Source organism: Suillus plorans, assembly GCF_016647745.1.
Source record: "Suillus plorans strain S12 chromosome Unknown HD556scaffold_114, whole genome shotgun sequence".
Classification (NCBI taxonomy): domain Eukaryota; kingdom Fungi; phylum Basidiomycota; class Agaricomycetes; order Boletales; family Suillaceae; genus Suillus; species Suillus plorans.
Window position 1 is genome coordinate 95,209 of NW_024537498.1, and position 16,730 is coordinate 111,938.

General features: G+C 47.5%; 8 protein-coding genes across 8 annotated transcripts; 7 read left to right on the top strand and 1 right to left on the bottom strand.

The window, feature by feature from the left end:
* Window positions 1-960: 960 nt before the first annotated feature.
* HD556DRAFT_1423622 (uncharacterized protein) lies at window positions 961-2,025 on the top strand. The gene has a single exon (XM_041304559.1). It carries the CDS (start codon window positions 1,156-1,158, stop codon window positions 1,762-1,764), a length of 609 nt encoding a protein of 202 aa, XP_041152767.1. The 5' UTR covers window positions 961-1,155; the 3' UTR covers window positions 1,765-2,025.
* Window positions 2,026-2,915: 890 nt separating this feature from the next.
* On the top strand, window positions 2,916-3,488 carry HD556DRAFT_1314399 (uncharacterized protein; the record flags this gene model as incomplete). The annotated part of the gene is made up of 2 exons (XM_041300923.1): window positions 2,916-3,228; window positions 3,289-3,488. 2 exons carry the CDS (start codon window positions 2,916-2,918, stop codon window positions 3,486-3,488), a joined length of 513 nt encoding a protein of 170 aa, XP_041152768.1.
* Window positions 3,489-4,093: 605 nt separating this feature from the next.
* On the bottom strand, window positions 4,094-5,475 carry HD556DRAFT_1250178 (uncharacterized protein; the record flags this gene model as incomplete). Its single annotated transcript, XM_041298905.1, has 5 exons — window positions 4,094-4,621; window positions 4,668-4,682; window positions 4,735-4,752; window positions 4,831-5,351; window positions 5,415-5,475. The coding sequence occupies 5 exons, from the start codon at window positions 5,473-5,475 to the stop codon at window positions 4,094-4,096; spliced, it is 1,143 nt and encodes a 380-aa protein (XP_041152769.1).
* Window positions 5,476-5,516: 41 nt separating this feature from the next.
* On the top strand, window positions 5,517-8,651 carry HD556DRAFT_1531692 (glycoside hydrolase family 1 protein). The gene is made up of 19 exons (XM_041309505.1): window positions 5,517-5,746; window positions 5,802-6,065; window positions 6,126-6,433; window positions 6,486-6,584; window positions 6,644-6,681; window positions 6,738-6,860; window positions 6,924-7,060; window positions 7,117-7,155; window positions 7,210-7,220; window positions 7,280-7,424; window positions 7,477-7,557; window positions 7,610-7,633; window positions 7,702-7,721; window positions 7,787-7,807; window positions 7,865-7,884; window positions 7,936-8,096; window positions 8,153-8,174; window positions 8,224-8,317; window positions 8,369-8,651. Exons 2-19 carry the CDS (start codon window positions 6,005-6,007, stop codon window positions 8,411-8,413), a joined length of 1,449 nt encoding a protein of 482 aa, XP_041152770.1. The 5' UTR covers window positions 5,517-5,746; window positions 5,802-6,004; the 3' UTR covers window positions 8,414-8,651.
* A 287-nt stretch (window positions 8,652-8,938) lies between these two features.
* HD556DRAFT_144946 (glycoside hydrolase family 1 protein) lies at window positions 8,939-11,787 on the top strand. Its single transcript, XM_041307600.1, has 19 exons — window positions 8,939-9,026; window positions 9,076-9,174; window positions 9,224-9,531; window positions 9,584-9,682; window positions 9,741-9,778; window positions 9,835-9,957; window positions 10,021-10,157; window positions 10,224-10,262; window positions 10,317-10,327; window positions 10,387-10,531; window positions 10,583-10,663; window positions 10,720-10,743; window positions 10,812-10,831; window positions 10,900-10,920; window positions 10,977-10,996; window positions 11,048-11,208; window positions 11,269-11,290; window positions 11,347-11,440; window positions 11,492-11,787. The coding sequence occupies exons 2-19, from the start codon at window positions 9,114-9,116 to the stop codon at window positions 11,525-11,527; spliced, it is 1,440 nt and encodes a 479-aa protein (XP_041152771.1). The 5' UTR covers window positions 8,939-9,026; window positions 9,076-9,113; the 3' UTR covers window positions 11,528-11,787.
* An 8-nt stretch (window positions 11,788-11,795) lies between these two features.
* Window positions 11,796-13,833, top strand: HD556DRAFT_1423686 (uncharacterized protein). Its single transcript, XM_041304560.1, has 9 exons — window positions 11,796-12,159; window positions 12,219-12,346; window positions 12,397-12,517; window positions 12,568-12,933; window positions 12,988-13,051; window positions 13,102-13,128; window positions 13,179-13,346; window positions 13,404-13,460; window positions 13,511-13,833. Exons 1-9 carry the CDS (start codon window positions 11,948-11,950, stop codon window positions 13,724-13,726), a joined length of 1,359 nt encoding a protein of 452 aa, XP_041152772.1. The 5' UTR covers window positions 11,796-11,947; the 3' UTR covers window positions 13,727-13,833.
* A 643-nt stretch (window positions 13,834-14,476) lies between these two features.
* On the top strand, window positions 14,477-15,443 carry HD556DRAFT_1314403 (uncharacterized protein; the record flags this gene model as incomplete). The annotated part of the gene is made up of 4 exons (XM_041300924.1): window positions 14,477-14,535; window positions 14,708-14,945; window positions 14,997-15,009; window positions 15,058-15,443. The coding sequence occupies 4 exons, from the start codon at window positions 14,477-14,479 to the stop codon at window positions 15,441-15,443; spliced, it is 696 nt and encodes a 231-aa protein (XP_041152773.1).
* An 810-nt stretch (window positions 15,444-16,253) lies between these two features.
* Window positions 16,254-16,714, top strand: HD556DRAFT_1450882 (uncharacterized protein; the record flags this gene model as incomplete). The annotated part of the gene is made up of 3 exons (XM_041307836.1): window positions 16,254-16,294; window positions 16,350-16,632; window positions 16,697-16,714. The coding sequence occupies 3 exons, from the start codon at window positions 16,254-16,256 to the stop codon at window positions 16,712-16,714; spliced, it is 342 nt and encodes a 113-aa protein (XP_041152774.1).
* Between the last annotated feature and the right edge of the window lie 16 nt (window positions 16,715-16,730).

A 16,730-nucleotide genomic window follows, 5' to 3' on the forward strand; every position in this document is an offset into this window, starting at 1 on the left:
CTGCTTAATAGTGGACCCGGCCTTCAAAGCTTCGTGGACCCTGCCATGTACATACCCTATGGCAATATTTGTCTGGGCAATGAAATTGTTTCTGCTCATCATCCCCTTTACATGCGGGCACGGCATTAGTATACATTCCTCCCAGATTGGCCCTTGACACTCTCCTCACACACCCAACATGGTTCCTGCCTCATTAAGAGAGCCAGTCCGCGCGCGGTAAGCATGGCATGTCTCGTGGAAGTATCGCATGTACCGAAGATCATTATCGTGAGTTCTATGAACCCCAGATAGCATAGTTACTCCCGTTGGTGACGCGTTAGTTTAAGTTTTTAGAGGACAAGGGTCGCAATTTTTGTTGGAATTGTAAAATGGACAATGCATCCTGTGACGCAGATGGAACTGAGAAAACGACAAGAGAAAAACTCACTGGTCCAACCAGTCAGTGGTCACTCAGCGATGTTAATGTGATTGGTTTCCTTGGCATCACCCTTGAATCTTCGGTACGTCAGGAAATAATGGTCCTATAACAATGGTGCAACTTCCAGTACATCACGGCTGTGGATCAGTCGGAACAGTTTCAACCTGCCAGTTAGGTACAAGTGTGTATGAGCTTTTGCTGCCATTACGGGATTGCAGCCTTGAGATGAGGCTACGGTCAGGTTTCCCTCTACGGGCCTCGGAACTGCAGACCTATTGGAGAGTAAAGGAAAACCAGGGCAATGTACGCGTTAATTTCCTATGATAAGGCGAATTGCCGGCCAATGATAGCAAGATCATCGTCGTGGGCGTCAAGAGCGGAATGTGTTGGTTCGATTCGCAAGTGAATCATAGATAGTGTGCTTCACTGGTGTAACGGTTATGCGCGGGCGGCGGTCTGACCATGTTACATGTGCTTGTCTACCTGATGACATAAGGAATTCTCATCGGAGTTGTAACAGCTGAATCTACCATTCTAAATTTCAGAACGTAGTGCCATGCTTGGTACAAGTGACCCCCGTACCACCTCAAGGAACCACTCCCTCATTAATATTGTATGTCTCTTCATCCTATTTATTTCGCAATTGACTCGACAATCACTCTGCATCTGTACATTACATACTACATCTCCCAACCCTTTCCCTCGTCGAAACCCACACTATTAAGTGAGGCATCCAAATGTTTACCGCAACGGTCTGTTTTCCTGTAACCCCTGCTATTTTTTCAACGTCTAGGTATACCGGCGTCAATAACCGTATCCTCGGCCAAAATGCCATTGATACGTTCCCATCATGTTCGAGGCTTCCGAGTCCCTACATGATGGACCTGCTGGCCTGTTCATGCAGCGCCATGTTTCTCTCCCGCAGGGCTCAGTCCGGTATTTTTCGGCAGCGGGTGAATCCGGCAGCGGTCACAACTTCTTGGATACTTCATTCGTCAATCATCAAGTCGATATTCTTTTCTTATTCTTCGGTCCAGGCAAGATCATCATCCACCCATGACGCTGTCAGCTTAATCGGACTAGAATCATTCGGCTTTTATTTGCGCACCGTATTAAGTGGTTCTAACATTGCATTATCTTGCGACATACACTCGATTCTAATCTTATTGCCTAAGGATGTCGCATCTCACTGCAATCCATCAGTCGCGATGTTGCGTCTTGTTGCATCTTGTCGCGTGTTGCCTATGTACGCCGCGTCGAGCCGCGCCTTCTTACATTTGAAATCTCTGGATCCAAAAGGATGTCACGGTGCAAAAATAGAGATGCCGTGTCGATGTTGCGACTGACGCGACGGTAGCGTGCCCCGTCCTGCTTGGGACATAACTATATAATCGTCCGATGTGTCTGTCTTGATGTAGACAGACGCGTCATGTCTTTTTTTTTTTGGCTTCAGGGTGTGGTCCTTTGGGGTCGGACCGTTGTAGACCCTGTTGGACATTGTCTCGTCATCAGCTGTCTATCGTATTACACGTCATGTTCAACGAAGGCTTGATACAGCAAGTTCTAATACCATTTAGCTTGTCGCAGCGATATATAAAAGTGGCATTCCTTGAATCGATACTACACTCTTCACCCCTCACTTCAACAATCACTTCACATTTAGGAGTCATGAAAGGATTATTGTCTCTTTGTCTTGTCATCATCACTCTCCTGCCGCAGATGACAGCGGCTCGCAATTGTGATTTCCTTGGGCGCTTCTGTAAGGGCGATCTTCTTAGCAAGAAACTCGCCGAGCCGGAGACAAGTATGTTCTAACTTGTCTGTGTTATGTGCATCCTGTCTAATAAGGAACGCGTCGCTGGGCCCCTGAAAGTAATTATCTAGTGTTACTCGTTTTTTCGAGTGCTCTACTTACTCGCTCTTCACGACACCGAAGGTATGTCTTGAGTACAGTATTGAGTTTCGACTGTTTACAAAATCATTCTAGCCTAGGGTTAGAAGCGCAAACACATCTCTGAGTCCAGCCTGCCATCTCAGTCGTCTCTCTGAAGTCTGGGACTTGTGGGATAAAGATTGCCGTGGTCCATTCTTTTTTCTAATGCTCGATTATTGTTGGGGCAGGGCCCTAACATTACCATAGTTCAATAACTACTATCACAGTCTGAATATGTTCTTTTTATGTTACTTACTACTGGCCCGATCACGTTCTATTCCGAGTCCAGGGGAGCGCAATTGGCAGAATGCAAGGGAAGGCAGTCTAAGACTCTTCTGGTCGATGGTCACTATCCACGTGTTGTCAAGGGTCTGACGTCTAAGATCTGTTCGCTGAGGTTGGTATTTGAAGAGATTGTCCAGTCGCTGGTTGGCGTTTAGCACGTGACAAATCGGTGGCCAACTCGACGCAGCACTAGAAGGTTCAACTTTATGTTCTCGCCATCATCGTGTTCGATAGCCTGTCACTTTTTTCAAGTCCTATAGCTTCTAATTCTTCTCCAACATGACAGACAAGATATCTCTGAAGCCAGCGCTCGCAGTTCTAGAGAATGGGCAATCTGACGAGCTCCAGACTCCATCGTCAATCACTGCGGTAACAGATCAAGACAACCTAGAGGAAGGAGAGATTTCCGAGGAAGACACATCAAGTACTGCTTCAACTTCTCCCCGAATCGCGGGCCAGCTGTTGAATATATCAAGTGGCGCAAGTCATTCCTCTGACTCTGCTCAGAGCTCCCGTTTACCTTCTCCCTCAATCACTGCCTGCGGCTTGACCGCCACATCATCAACACCACAACGTCCGGATATAGGACCTAGTATGTCAACACTTCTATTCCTCTGTACAGTGTAAATGTCGACTGAAACTTTCCTCATAGTGACTCGCCAAGACCTGGATCACACCAAGAACCTCGTACTTGATCTCCTAGGCTGGGGCGTTTCTCCTGAATATCTGGTCGAGGCTGGTGTATCGGCGGGTGTAATATACAGGGTGTTTACCGATCTCAATCTCCGTCTTCCTACAAATCTTGTTCTTCCTCCCACTCAGCCCTTGTCACCGCCTTCTGGTATACGATAAGCGTATGTTTCCTCACTGTTGGACATTCCGCGTTTTGTAATCGCTCTGTCTCCTCTGTTTTCGATACTTTTTTTCCAGCATATCGAGCCATTCGTTTTTCGAGTTTTGCACGGGAAGTCTGGATCCCCTGGTTTAATTGTGGAGTTGATTTCACTGTGAGCTATCGTCATAATCCCTGAGGTGTACAAATTGTGTTTGAAGATCTCCATCACTCAATTTGTATCCATAGGTGGTTTTGACCTGGTCGCATCAGTAGGGTTGATTTTTCAATGCTGCCTGCACTTATATGCATCCCACTACTCGTCTGACCACAATATCGCAAAAACTTGCAAAGTATGAACCAATCTTGCCTAGCTCGCTTTACCTTTTACATCAGGTGCTTGGGCGCCATTGTCGACTTGTGACACAGCTTAAAATTCCTGAAAGTCTTTCCATACCATCACGCATTCTAATTAGTACAATCATATGGCATCCGAAACTACCTACAAGAGACATCCGAATACATACATGTGTATCGCGCAAAGGAACGGTTGCCATCCCATAATTACATGCCGATTGCTTTGTACATCATATACTTCCATGACTTTTCCGTGCCACATGCCCGTCTAGGACTGGCTGATGAGTTTCTCGAGATCAATGAGTTCACCACCACTAGTCAAGGCAGCCTGAATAACCGCAACATCCTTCAGTGCACCAAGGGGGCTGCCAAGGCCATCATCTTTTCCATCTATAGCCGCAAAGAAGCTCGCCTGCTCCAATTCTACGCCTCTGATAGGCTCATCGATAACCTCCTCCTTTTCGGGGCCAAGTACCCCGTTTGCATCGCGGGTGGCCGACTTGATAGTGACGCGAAGAATGGGCTTCTCGACGTTGTGGATGAGGTCACGAGCCCGGGTCTGCTGAACCTGAAGCCAGCCATCTGCACCGGTGAAGACAAGACCTCCACCTGCATTGGCACGAGATGGGCTGGGTGCAGCGAAACTGAGCTCGTAAATGCCATGCGAACCGTCCGCGTTCTTTATGATTGTGTTGATGGTATCATGGGGCGCAAGCCACTCCTTGTTGAGCGATGCAAACCCGGAGAGGTGTGTCATTGAACTTGGGAGTATGACACGAAGAGCTGCGGCAGAATGCTAGAAGCAAGTCAGTTGGGGATTTCTGCAAGTATTTGGAACTGACCACACCGCCATCAAGCTATGATCAGCTACGTGTCAGCTTGTTGAGGTGAGTACAACACGAATCTTACCAGGAAGCCTCCTTGATACTAATCCGATAGAAGCACAGGCACGGGCCGGAACTTGTCAGATCATACATTAGAACGAGGAGATTGACAATTACTCACGTCCGGAACAGTTCGCCACGGGGTCTTATACCATTTCGAATCCTTGTCCATGAAATTGACGTTACGAGAGCTGAAGAAGGTGACTTTTCCTATCTTGCCGGCAGCGATAGCACGGCCAGCGGCGATGAAGCCTGGCTCAGCCTCGAAATTTTCGGCTACTCTCCATACAAGCCCCTTGGGCTTATACTCTGCTTCATACTGAGTGATCAATTTGGCACCAGACGCCACGTCCGGTGCAACAGGCTTTTCACTTAGCACGTGCTTGCCGGCAGCGAGTGCTTTCAAGATGATGGATGGCTGTTGAGTGATTGGGAGAATGACGATAACGGATGAAATGTCAGGTCTTGCGAGAAGTGTATCAAGATTGAAAGATGGGTTTCCGTCATAGTAGACATCAGGGGTAGCGTTGAGGAGGGTTGTTGCTTGGGCTGCAAATTCACGTGCAGTCTTCTCTGATCGCGAGTAAACGGCTCTAAGCTTTGGTGCAAGAGGGCCAAGCGTTTGCAGTGCAGGAAGGTGTGCTGTAAACGTTATCAAGTTATAAGCGTTGTGAATGTTCGGTCAATCCAATTGATGTTGCACACCTTCCTGGGCGAAAATACCCGCGCCAAGTATGGCGATTCCGGCGGTGTTTGAAGCTGACATGAATACGACGTGGACTAGTAATCGACAAGATGAACGTTAACAGCAACGGGGACGAAGACAAGTACTCTGCCTTGACTATTCAAATATTCAAAGATGTTATATGGTTCGCTTTATTCCCGTCCACTATCACGGAAAAATATCGGAGAGCACATGATGCATATGATGCATCACATATGGCTCACATGTTCAACTTGCACCGTCTGGAACATACTCTCGTGTCTGCTCCAAAGCATGCGTTCTTTGTATCAAAATTATATCTCATTCTTATCAGGTGCATGCAACCCCTCCCAATATTTATGTAATGCCTTCATCACCTGCGATTACAGGGAGCAACTTAAACAAGGCAGCGAACCGGATTCTTGTTTACTTTTCAAATTCCCAATACACTCACTCGGATAATCGTCGGTTGCTTTGCTCACAGGAACCTCCATGATAGAGTTATGGTAGCGATGCGCTCTAGTAGTTTAAGAGGCTTCACTATTCCGTGACAGTGTGCCCCACCACCCTCTACAAGTTTGCTCCTGCTTTAATGACGTCTGCAGAAGTTGCAAATAAGTTACCAAAGGACTTCATATGGGGATTCGCTACCGGTAAGTTTCTTCATTTTCAACGTTGTTCCGTTCACCGTCACGCATTAACATGTTTTATAGCAAGTTTCCAGATCGAAGGATCCACCAATGTTGATGGACGCGGAAAGTCTATCTGGGACGACTTCTCCAAACAACCTAAAAAGACACTGGACGGCCGAGACGGAGATGTAGCAACAGATTCATACAGGCTCTGGAAGGAGGACGTTGCTCTGCTTGCCCACTATGGCGTCAAGTCTTATCGCTTTTCCTTATCCTGGTCTCGCATCATCCCGCTTGGTGGCCGCAACGACCCCGTCAATCCTAAGGGTATAGCCTTCTACTCCAATCTTATCGACGCACTGCTGGAACATGGCATAATCCCATTTGTTGTATGTAAAGCATGCGCGGCTACTTCGGCGAGTTCTCACTACGCTTTCTCAGACTTTATACCACTGGGACCTTCCCCAGGCCCTGCATGACAGATATGGCGGGTGGTTGAACAAAGATGAGATCGTTCAGGACTATGTCCACTATGCTAAGGCGAGTTGTTGTGTGATTTTTACGCATATGTTTGAAATGAACAAAAGTATGGTCATTAGGTCTGCTTCCAGGCTTTCGGAGACAGAGTCAAGCACTGGTGCGTACTCCACAGTGATGGAGTATTCACTCATTCCATCAACCACGCGTCTTTAGGCTGACAGTGAACGAGCCATGGTGCGTCTCAATCCTGGGGTATGGAAAGGGCATCTTCGCGCCAGGACGATCAAGCGACCGAGAAAGATCACCCGAAGGCGACTCCTCCACCGAACCGTGGATGTACGTCTGCCACTTGTATCTGTCTGCACGCAAATAGCTTGCTAATTCCATACTACCCCACAGAGTTGGCCACAGCGTCATTTTATCGCACGCATACGTAGTCAAACTTTATCGCGAGGAGTTCAAGGACGCACAGGGTGGTCAGATCGGAATCATGCTCAATGGTGACTGGACCATGCCATACGATGACAGTCCACAGAGTATGTGCAATTTCTGGTTTGCTGAGATGATGAACGACACGCGTCCGTGTTTTCAGATGTGGAAGCGGCACAGCACGCCCTTGACGTAGTTATTGGTAAGTTTGGCCCGTGCCTGCAGCATCCGGTCTGCTCTGACGGTCGGTTGATAGGATGGTTCGCTGTAAGCTTCAGGTCGTATGCTCTGTTGAGTCTGCAAATACAACAAATACTATTTGCCAGGATCCAATCTATCTCGGTCAGTACCCGGAATTCATGAAACAGATGCTCCGGGAGCGTCTGCCGGAGTTTACACCGGAAGAATTGAAGGTCGTCAAAGGATCCTCTGATTTCTATGGCATGAACACCTACACCAGCTACTTTTGCAGTGCGTTCATTTTATCCGCTTTGAGTCTCATGCGCCTGAACTGTCAGTACAGAAGCCGGTGGCGATGATGAATTCCAAGGATTCGCTGAGTATACTTTCATCCGTCCTGACGGCACTCAATTAGGTACCCAAGGTAATTGTCTCCTGCCTTCTAGATTTAGAATCAGAAATTCACGATGTTGCAGCGCACTGTGCCTGGTTGCAGGACTGTAAGTTACAAGATAATATGAATCTGAGACATAGTGGATATTTTACTGACATCCCTATTATGATCCAGACCCCCAAGGATTTCGCGATGTGAGTATAATGGTTAGTATGAGAGAAACATGGCTGACACCTTCGGTTCCTTCGTGTCAAAACAGTTGCTTAATTACATTTGGAAGGTTTGCCCACCAGTTCGTAGTGTGCAAGTATTACGGTTACTGACGGGCATTTAACAGAGATATAAACTACCCATCTAGTGAGCCATTCCGAGGCAGCAGTTGGGGCGATGCGCTGACCTTGACTTCAGCGTCACCGAAAATGGATTCGCTGTCAAAGATGAGAGTTCGAAGTCGATTGAGGAGGCATTGCAGGACAACGACCGTGTGAACTACTTCCAGGGTAACACGGCTTCTCTCAAGGCTGCTGTGCTTGAGGATGGTGTCGATGTCAGAGCCTATTTCCCGTGGAGTATGTATTCTTATCATTCGCGATCAAATTTGCTAATCTTATTCCTTCTTTCCTAGGCTTTCTGGATCACTTTGAGTGGTGAGTCAGAAAGATTGATGATATCCCCCTTCGCTTATGTCCCTCCCAGGGCGGATGGGTACATCACACGATTTGGGGTAACATACGTCGATTTTGAGACCCAACAGCGATATCCAAAAGAGTCTGCAAAATTCCTTGTTAAGGTTAGTTTACCATCAAGAGTAAAGGCCAGGGATGCTTACGCACCTCTGCAGTGGTTTGGAAATAATGTCGATACGGGCGACAGGAAATTGCCATAGGACTCTGTTGCTTTCGCCCGAGCATTGTTAGAGGACTGGTGTGTAATCGATTGTACCTACAAGTTAGTGAGGTATCTCAGGTGGATCCCACTCGCTGCTCTTGTTTTATGTATCTATTTGCCAATTGTTTTGTATTTTACATAGTGTGACTGCCACTCAATGAAACTTTGTACTGTGCCCAGTCCCTCGTGTATTAAGCGAGCGAGGTGTTTGGGGTCCGCCGCGGCATGCATTGTAGGTCCTTGTGAGCAGGCGAATATCGTGATTCGTGAACTCATGAATACACTGATGCCCTGACTATCACGGAGAAATCTCGGACAGCACATGATGTATGGATGCATCACATATGGCTCACATGTTCAACACCGTCTGGAACATACTCCCGTGTCTGCTCCAAAGCATGCGTTCTTTGTATCAAAATTATATCTAATTCTTATCAGGTGCATGCAACCCGTCCCATTACCACCTGCATTCATCTATTTCACCTGTGATCACAGGGAGCAACTTCAACAAGGAAGCGAACCAGATTGTGCTGTTTACTTTTCAAATTCCCAATACACTCACCCGGATAATTGTCGGTTACTTTGCTCAGAATCCTCACAGGAACCTCTATGTTAGCAATATGCTCTAGTAGTTTAAGAGGCTTCACTGTTCCGTGATAGGATGCCTCACCACCCTCCACAAGTTGGCTCCTGATTCAATGACGTCTGCAGAAGTTGCAAATAAGTTACCAAAGGACTTCATATGGGGATTCGCTACTGGTAAGTTTCTTTTGTTCCGTTGACCACCATGCATTCACATGTTTTACAGCAAGTTTTCAGATCGAAGGATCCACCAATGTTGATGGACGCGGAAAGTCTATCTGGGACGACTTCTCTAAACAACCTAAAAAGACACTGGACGGCCGAGACGGAGATGTAGCAACAGATTCATACAGGCTCTGGAAGGAGGACATTGCTCTGCTTGCCCACTATGGCGTCAAGTCTTATCGCTTTTCCTTATCCTGGTCTCGCATCATCCCGCTTGGTGGCCGCAACGACCCCGTCAATCCCAAGGGTATAGCATTCTACTCCAATCTTATCGACGCACTGCTGGAACATGGCATAATCCCATTTGTTGTATGTAAAGCACGCGCGGCTACTCTGGCGAGTTCTCACTATGCTTTCTCAGACTTTATACCACTGGGACCTTCCCCAGACCCTGCACGACAGATATGGCGGGTGGTTGAACAAGGATGAGATCGTTCAGGACTATGTCCACTATGCTAAGGCGAGTTGTTGTGTGATTTTTACGCGTATGGTTGAAATGAGCAAAATATGGTCGTCAGGTCTGCTTCCAGGCTTTCGGGGACAGAGTCAAGCACTGGTGCGTACTCTATAGTGATGGAGTATTCACTCATTCCATCAACCACGCGTCTTTAGGCTGACAGTGAACGAGCCATGGTGCGTCTCAATTCTGGGGTATGGAAGGGGCGTCTTCGCGCCAGGACGATCAAGCGACCGAGAAAGATCACCCGAAGGCGACTCCTCCACCGAACCGTGGATGTACGTCTGCCACTTGCATCTGTATGTACGCAATTAGCTTTCTAATTCCACACCGCCCCACAGAGTTGGCCACAGCGTCATTTTATCGCACGCATACGCAGTCAGACTTTATCGCGAGGAGTTCAAGGCCGCACAGGGTGGCCAGATCGGAATCACGCTCAATGGTGACTGGGCCATGCCATACGATGATAGTCCACAGAGTAAGTGCAATCTCCGGTTTGCTGATATGATGAACGGATATTGATGACACGCGTCCGTGTTTTCAGATGTGGAAGCGGCACAGCACGCCCTTGACGTAGTTATTGGTAAGTTCGGTCCGTGCCTGTAGCATCCGGTCTGTGCTGACGGTCGGTTGATAGGATGGTTCGCTGTAAGCTTCAAGTCGTATGCTCTGTCGAGTCGTTAAATAACACAAATGCTATTTGCCAGGATCCAATCTATCTCGGTCATTACCCGGAATATATGAAACAGATGCTCCGGGAGCGTCTGCCGGAGTTTACACCAGAAGAATTGAAGGTCGTCAAAGGATCCTCTGATTTCTATGGCATGAACACCTACACCACCCACTTGTGCAGTACGTTCATTTATCCGCTTTGAGTCTCATGCGCCTGAACTGTCATTACAGGAGCCGGTGGCGATGATGAATTCCAAGGATTCGTCGAGTATACTTTCATCCGTCCTGACGGCACTCAATTAGGTACCCAAGGTAATTTGTCTCCTGCCTTCTAGATTTAGAACCTGAAATTCATGGCGATGTTGCAGCGCACTGTGCCTGGTTGCAGGACTGTAAGTTAGGAGATAATATGAATATGAGACATGATGAATATTTTACTGACATCCCTATTATACTCCAGACCCCGAAGGATTTCGCGATGTGAGTAGTAAAATAGTTAGTATGAGAGAAACATGGCTGACACCTTCGGTTCCTTCGTGTCAAAATAGTTGCTTAATTACATTTGGAAGGTTTGCCCACCAGTTCATGTGTGCACGCATTACGGTTACTGACGGGCATTTAACAGAGATACAAACTACCCATCTAGTGAGCTATTCCGAGGCAGCAGTTGGGGCGATGCGCTGACCTTGACTTCAGCGTCACCGAAAATGGATTCGCTGTCAAAGATGAGAGTTCGAAGCCGATTGAGGAGGCATTGCAGGACAACGACCGTGTGAACTACTTCAAGGGTAACACCGCTTCTCTCAAGGCTGCTGTGCTTGAGGACGGTGTCGATGTCAGAGCCTATTTCCCGTGGAGTATGTATTCTTATCATTCGCGATCAAATTTTCTAATCTTATACCTTCCTTCTTTCCTAGGCTTTCTGGATAACTTTGAGTGGTGAGTCAGAAAGATTGATGATATCCCCCTTCGCTAAGCGCTTATGTCCCTTCCAGGGCGGATGGATACACCACACGATTTGGGGTAACATACGTCGATTATGAGACCCAACAGCGATATCCCAAAGAGTCTGCGAAATTCCTTGTTAAGGTTAGTTTGCCATCAAGAGTAAAGGTCAGGGATGCTTACGCACCTCTGCAGTGGTTCGGGGATAATGTCGATGCGGGCGACAGATAGAAGAACTCTGTTTCTTTCGCCCGAGCATTGTTGGAGGACTGGTGTGTGATCGATTGTACCTATAAGTTAGTGAGGATCTCAGGGGAATCTAACTCGCTGCTCTTGCTTTATGTATCTATTTGCCAGCTTTTTTAGTATTTTACATAGCGTGACTGCCACTCAATGAAACTTTGTACTGTGCCCAGAGATGGTAGTCCCTCGTGTATTAAGCGAGCGAGGTGTTTGGGGTCCGCCGCGGCATGTTGTAGGTCCTTGTGAGCAGGCGATACGTTGCAATGTTATACGCTTCCAAAATCGTGTGATCAGGCTCAGAAACCTAGAAACTCCACCTACGAGCCAACGACTACAATATTATTACTCGACTTTCATTCGATCTTTCCTTGGTTGGTATACCTTGGATTTATCTATCCCAGACATATCATGACAAACTATACTGTTACCGCCCATCCATATGCCGGCCCAGCAGTGGATCCTTCTGGTCACCATGAGCCAGAATCGACTTCCCATACACCAGAGGCCGACGATCCTTCAAAGAAAAGAAAGACCACGAAACGAAGAAAGGTCAACCACGCGTGCCTCTATTGTCGACGTAGTCATATGACTTGCGACGAAGGCAGACCCTGCCAACGCTGGTGAGCACCCTCGAACATACTTGATACATACACGGTTGCATGTGCTGATGAGTCTGTAGTATCAAGCGCGAGATTGGTCATCTTTGCCATGACGAACAGCGACCACCGAAGACTGGTGGGAAGCAGGGTTCTGATGCTGTTCCAACTACTTCGTCAAACGGTGTTGATCATGCAAGGTCGATGGCTCGTGCGTATATCATGATTCTATATTCCCCATGCTGAGAGAGATCTACGCAGAGCCTATGTATGGTTCAACAATGCCTCCTCCTCCAGCTACCACCGCATGGCCAATGAGTGTTCCTTCTGGCGCATTTCTGTATCAACCCGAAACCTTAGGGAACGAATTTTCAGTCCTCACGTATGTCGTTTTATTGTCACTCTACCATGCGCTCCACTTAGTTGCTCCAGTGACTTCTTAGAAACCCTAGACGAGGGATCTTTCTTCACTACATCCCCAGCAGTGACCCCTTCCCTCATGCCTACTCCCGCGTTCTCTCAGAACACTCCTTACATCTCAAATTCTACTTCTGCTGCTGAAACAACATCCAATTCTCCAGCACATCCCCCTGAGGCACTCGCTGAAGAGCCCACGCCTCCTCTTCTACCGTCTGCCACCAAGACAGAAAAGTTTTTGATGACTGCTGCAGATCAAGAGTCAGGTACTCGCGACGAACGACTGAACCGCGTTATTCGGAGCAAATACGAGGCAGGTCTACTCAAACCGTATGATTATGTCAAGGGCTATGCACGGTTGTCAAGGTGGATGGATCGCAAGTGCGTCAAACGTCTTCGTGTTGAGACAATGATTTGACACCTGTTCATCTTAAGTGTCTCTCGACAATCGAAGCAGCAAATTTTGCAACCGTTGTCTGTGCTACGGCCCAAGTTCCGGGTGAGCGAGGAGGCTTTATGATATTTGCAAAAGTTGCTAATCATACTTAGGCTGTTGCGCAATCCCTACGTGATATCGTGAGTTTGAGGTCCCTGTTGATGTATTTTGCAATTGACCATGTTACAAGGACCTTGTATTCATAGAAGAGGCCTTCGAGCGATTACTTCTCGATTACGACCGTGTCTTCTCAGCTATGGGTGTCCCAGCGTGTCTCTGGCGCCGAACAGGTGAGATCTATAAAGGAAACCGTGAGTTTTCAGAACTCGTAGGCGTCGATGGATACATGATGCGAGACGTAAGCTGCCTCAACGTGACTATCAATGCCTGCAGGAGCTAATTCTTTCTGTTGTAGGGCCGCCTTTGTATCTACGAGCTTATGGCAGAAGAGTCGGCAGTCAATTACTGGGAGGTGAGTCTAGTCCGTCGTAACTCGCTTCAACTTTTGATCACACATGTTAGAAATATGGCCATGTTGCTTTCGACTCTTCTCAAAAGGCCGTGCTCACTTCTTGCGTGCTACGTTATAAACCTCTCATCAATACGCAGTCACAATCGCCGAAAAAGGAGGATGTTCCCAATGAGGAGGGCTTCGTAAACTGTTGCTTCTCATTCACAATCAGGCGGGATAAGTGGGGCATACCGAGTATGATCGTTGGAAATTTCATCAAGTGCTGATAAGAATAATGGAGGTCGGAGGTTGTTGTGTAGAGAAGTAATGAGTTTATCTTGTAAGTTATGATAAATCACGAGTTTCAGTTAGAAAGGGTCCCTGGCGCGCTGACCAAAAGTCATAAGTTTCTTCCTCTCTCCAAGCTTCAGAACTTGTCTCCTGCAGATGTGCTTTCAAATGCGCAGCAGGAAATAAGAAGAGGGAGTTCGGAGGGGAATTAAATTTGAGATGAATTGTCGTAGACGATGCTACATGTAGGCAACGTGTAAGTTAATGAGGCCTATGGTAAATTTTTGTCCGCCCATCTCGCTCTTCGGTTCCTCGTCACGGTGTCTGTTGCTCGTCTCTTCGTCAAGGTTCTGACGAAGTTGACAGCTGATATGTAGTGCATGCTCAGGAGCCAAGTGCTCTGATGGGTCTGCAGTGGTGGACATATCTCATTCCAGAGATCTATAAAGGTGAAGATTCTTCCATGACGGGTCAGAACTTGAATGTCGTGACCAGGATGTATGGAGTTCATACAGTGATCTAGGACGCAAGCTGCTGGGAGGGTGGACCTGCTTACGAGTTCGTCATTCGAGCGTGCCTTGACTTCATCATGACGCGCGATATGCAATGTACAAGCTCGCTGTTGTCAACGACGAGCGCAACATTTTAACTCACTTCAACTTTCAAAAGCGCTTTCAAATTTCAAATCACACTGCTAAGGGACAACACGGCACTCTGATACATCCGACATTAAGTTGCATCACACCATGAGCGCATTTTTCGTGGTGTTACAAGGACTGATACAGCTACTGCTGTTAATGATTCCGTAAGTACATGCTCCCGTACCTCCGGACCCGTCAGACCGTACCCTTTTAACTTCCTCGGTATTCCACGTGATCACGTATCTAGTGTCCAGGGCGTCTAGTAACTCGCGTGTCAGTGCCATGAACCATATTGCACCGATGTGAGAGCTGAAACACGACTCACTGAGCACTTAGGAAAGACCTGGCGTGCCGGTTAGTCATACGATTGAATCTAGGACACAGCCCACTAAAACTCACGCATTTCTGCCCATGGGTAGGGCAGCTTGAGCAGTGGCTATCATATAAGCACCAGCGGGGACATGTCTCGGTGCCACTGTCAATGGGTGTGGGCGTGGCAGAGATCGATGATGCTAAAGCAGCAGCAACGGCGAGGACAATCGCAGAGGAGAAACGCATTATGAGTGAGGATGTGGTATGGGAGTAGGAAGACACCCTGCACTTATATGCTGAATACTGCCAGCAGACTGCCACGCAAGGTCTGTTGGCAAATTAGTGTAGACTTATCTATTGCATAATTGAAACAGCTCAAAAGGAGAGAAAAATGACGGCAAAAATGATAACAAGCCGTAAAATTGAGCTCATTGAGACTGAGAACTACTCCGAGTCGCTCCCGAACAGATTTCGGTTGTATCATCGTTCGCCTCTATTACAGATCAACAAGTGGAAAATAACGAGAAGCGCATCGACCCAAGCTTGCCACATGATTGACCACATCCATTGTTTCGAGCCCCTTCCTATCCTCGCGGAAGGCGGAAAGAAGTATATGCAGATTGCTTCGAAATATGGTCTTGAGTGGCTCATCAGAAATTCTCGAAAGAATGGAGAGCCGAGACTCGGAGCAGGGACAAGGGACGGGGCCGATGCTATTAAGGAGGTCAGGACTGCAGCCAGCGAGCTGCGAGAAGCTTGAGAGCTTCGATCAATAATTATTTGTCCCCTGATATAACGGTGTTTGTGCTAGTGTCCTGGAACAGAGGGAGGAATGGGGAAGTGCACGTGCGGAAGCAGAAGGTATTTCCCATTCGTCGTCTGCAACATCTCGAAGTTGAGAGTATAACGCCCGGCCTGCAACGATGCTCAAACCAATGACTGCCAATCCAGTGCCCATCAGGAACATGGTGAACTGGGCCCAGAGAACTCGACAAGCGGGTAACGCCAAACGAGTAAAGTTATCAACTTATCATTGAAGGTGACGGGACCATACTTTGACGAAGGACATCGCTATTGACATTAGAATTTAGCGTGGCTCGAGGCTGAAAAATGGCAGAGGTTACAGGAGCGGACCATTGCGGTAAACATCTGAATGTGGGGCTTTGACGAGAGGGAGGGTTGTGCTCGAGGTAAAGGTGATGTCAATGAAACATAGACGTGCAGAGGCACAACATTGGAACTTGGGTGTCGAGATCGTGGTTCATTGAGCCGAAATATGCGGCATCCCATTCTCACGGTGTTTCTTAGCACTTTCCTCCAGTTCCCCATGCATCTTTCAGAATTTCAGATCTCAGACTCGGTTCCCTGTTGATGTATGATGGCAATCATTCCATAGCATAGCATAGCATCACGCAAATACAGGGGCACTCTAACCATTACAGTCAGTCCCCAATCGACCGTGTACTGCTAGTTTGATTTCGACTTACTAGTAATCATCAGGTACTCAATCCGCAGTGCGCGCTGGTTATCTAGTCTCAATTGGGCCGCTACCTCCAACTAGCCGGACAATATGGCTGCTCCAGTCGTTCCAAGTAGCTTTCAGATTTACGAGTACGTCTAACAATTTCAATCTTGCACACTGAAACGCATGCATGAATGGCTACAGCTCATACGTCGAAGATCCCAAATGGCAAATCAAATTCACCATGATTTGGTGCTCTGGCTTGGCACTGACTGTGGCTGTCTCTGTTCCGAGTTTCATTCTTGGTCTGAGCAATCGACGTTCCCTCAAGGGAATCACTGGAATCTCAGAGACCAATGGATATCAGCCCGCTCATTCCGATGGTAAGGAGCCACCGCCTACCCGTCGAAGACATCGTAGGTTGGTTGGAGCTTTGAATGCTCTTATTTTACCGACGTATTGGTCTCTTCCGAAGATCTCAGACAAAGTGCGTATCGAGGATATTTGTTACTGATAAGAAAAAACTGACACATTGTAATATTCAGTTATAGTTTTATCGGCGTATCTAACAGCTGTACTTGTCTG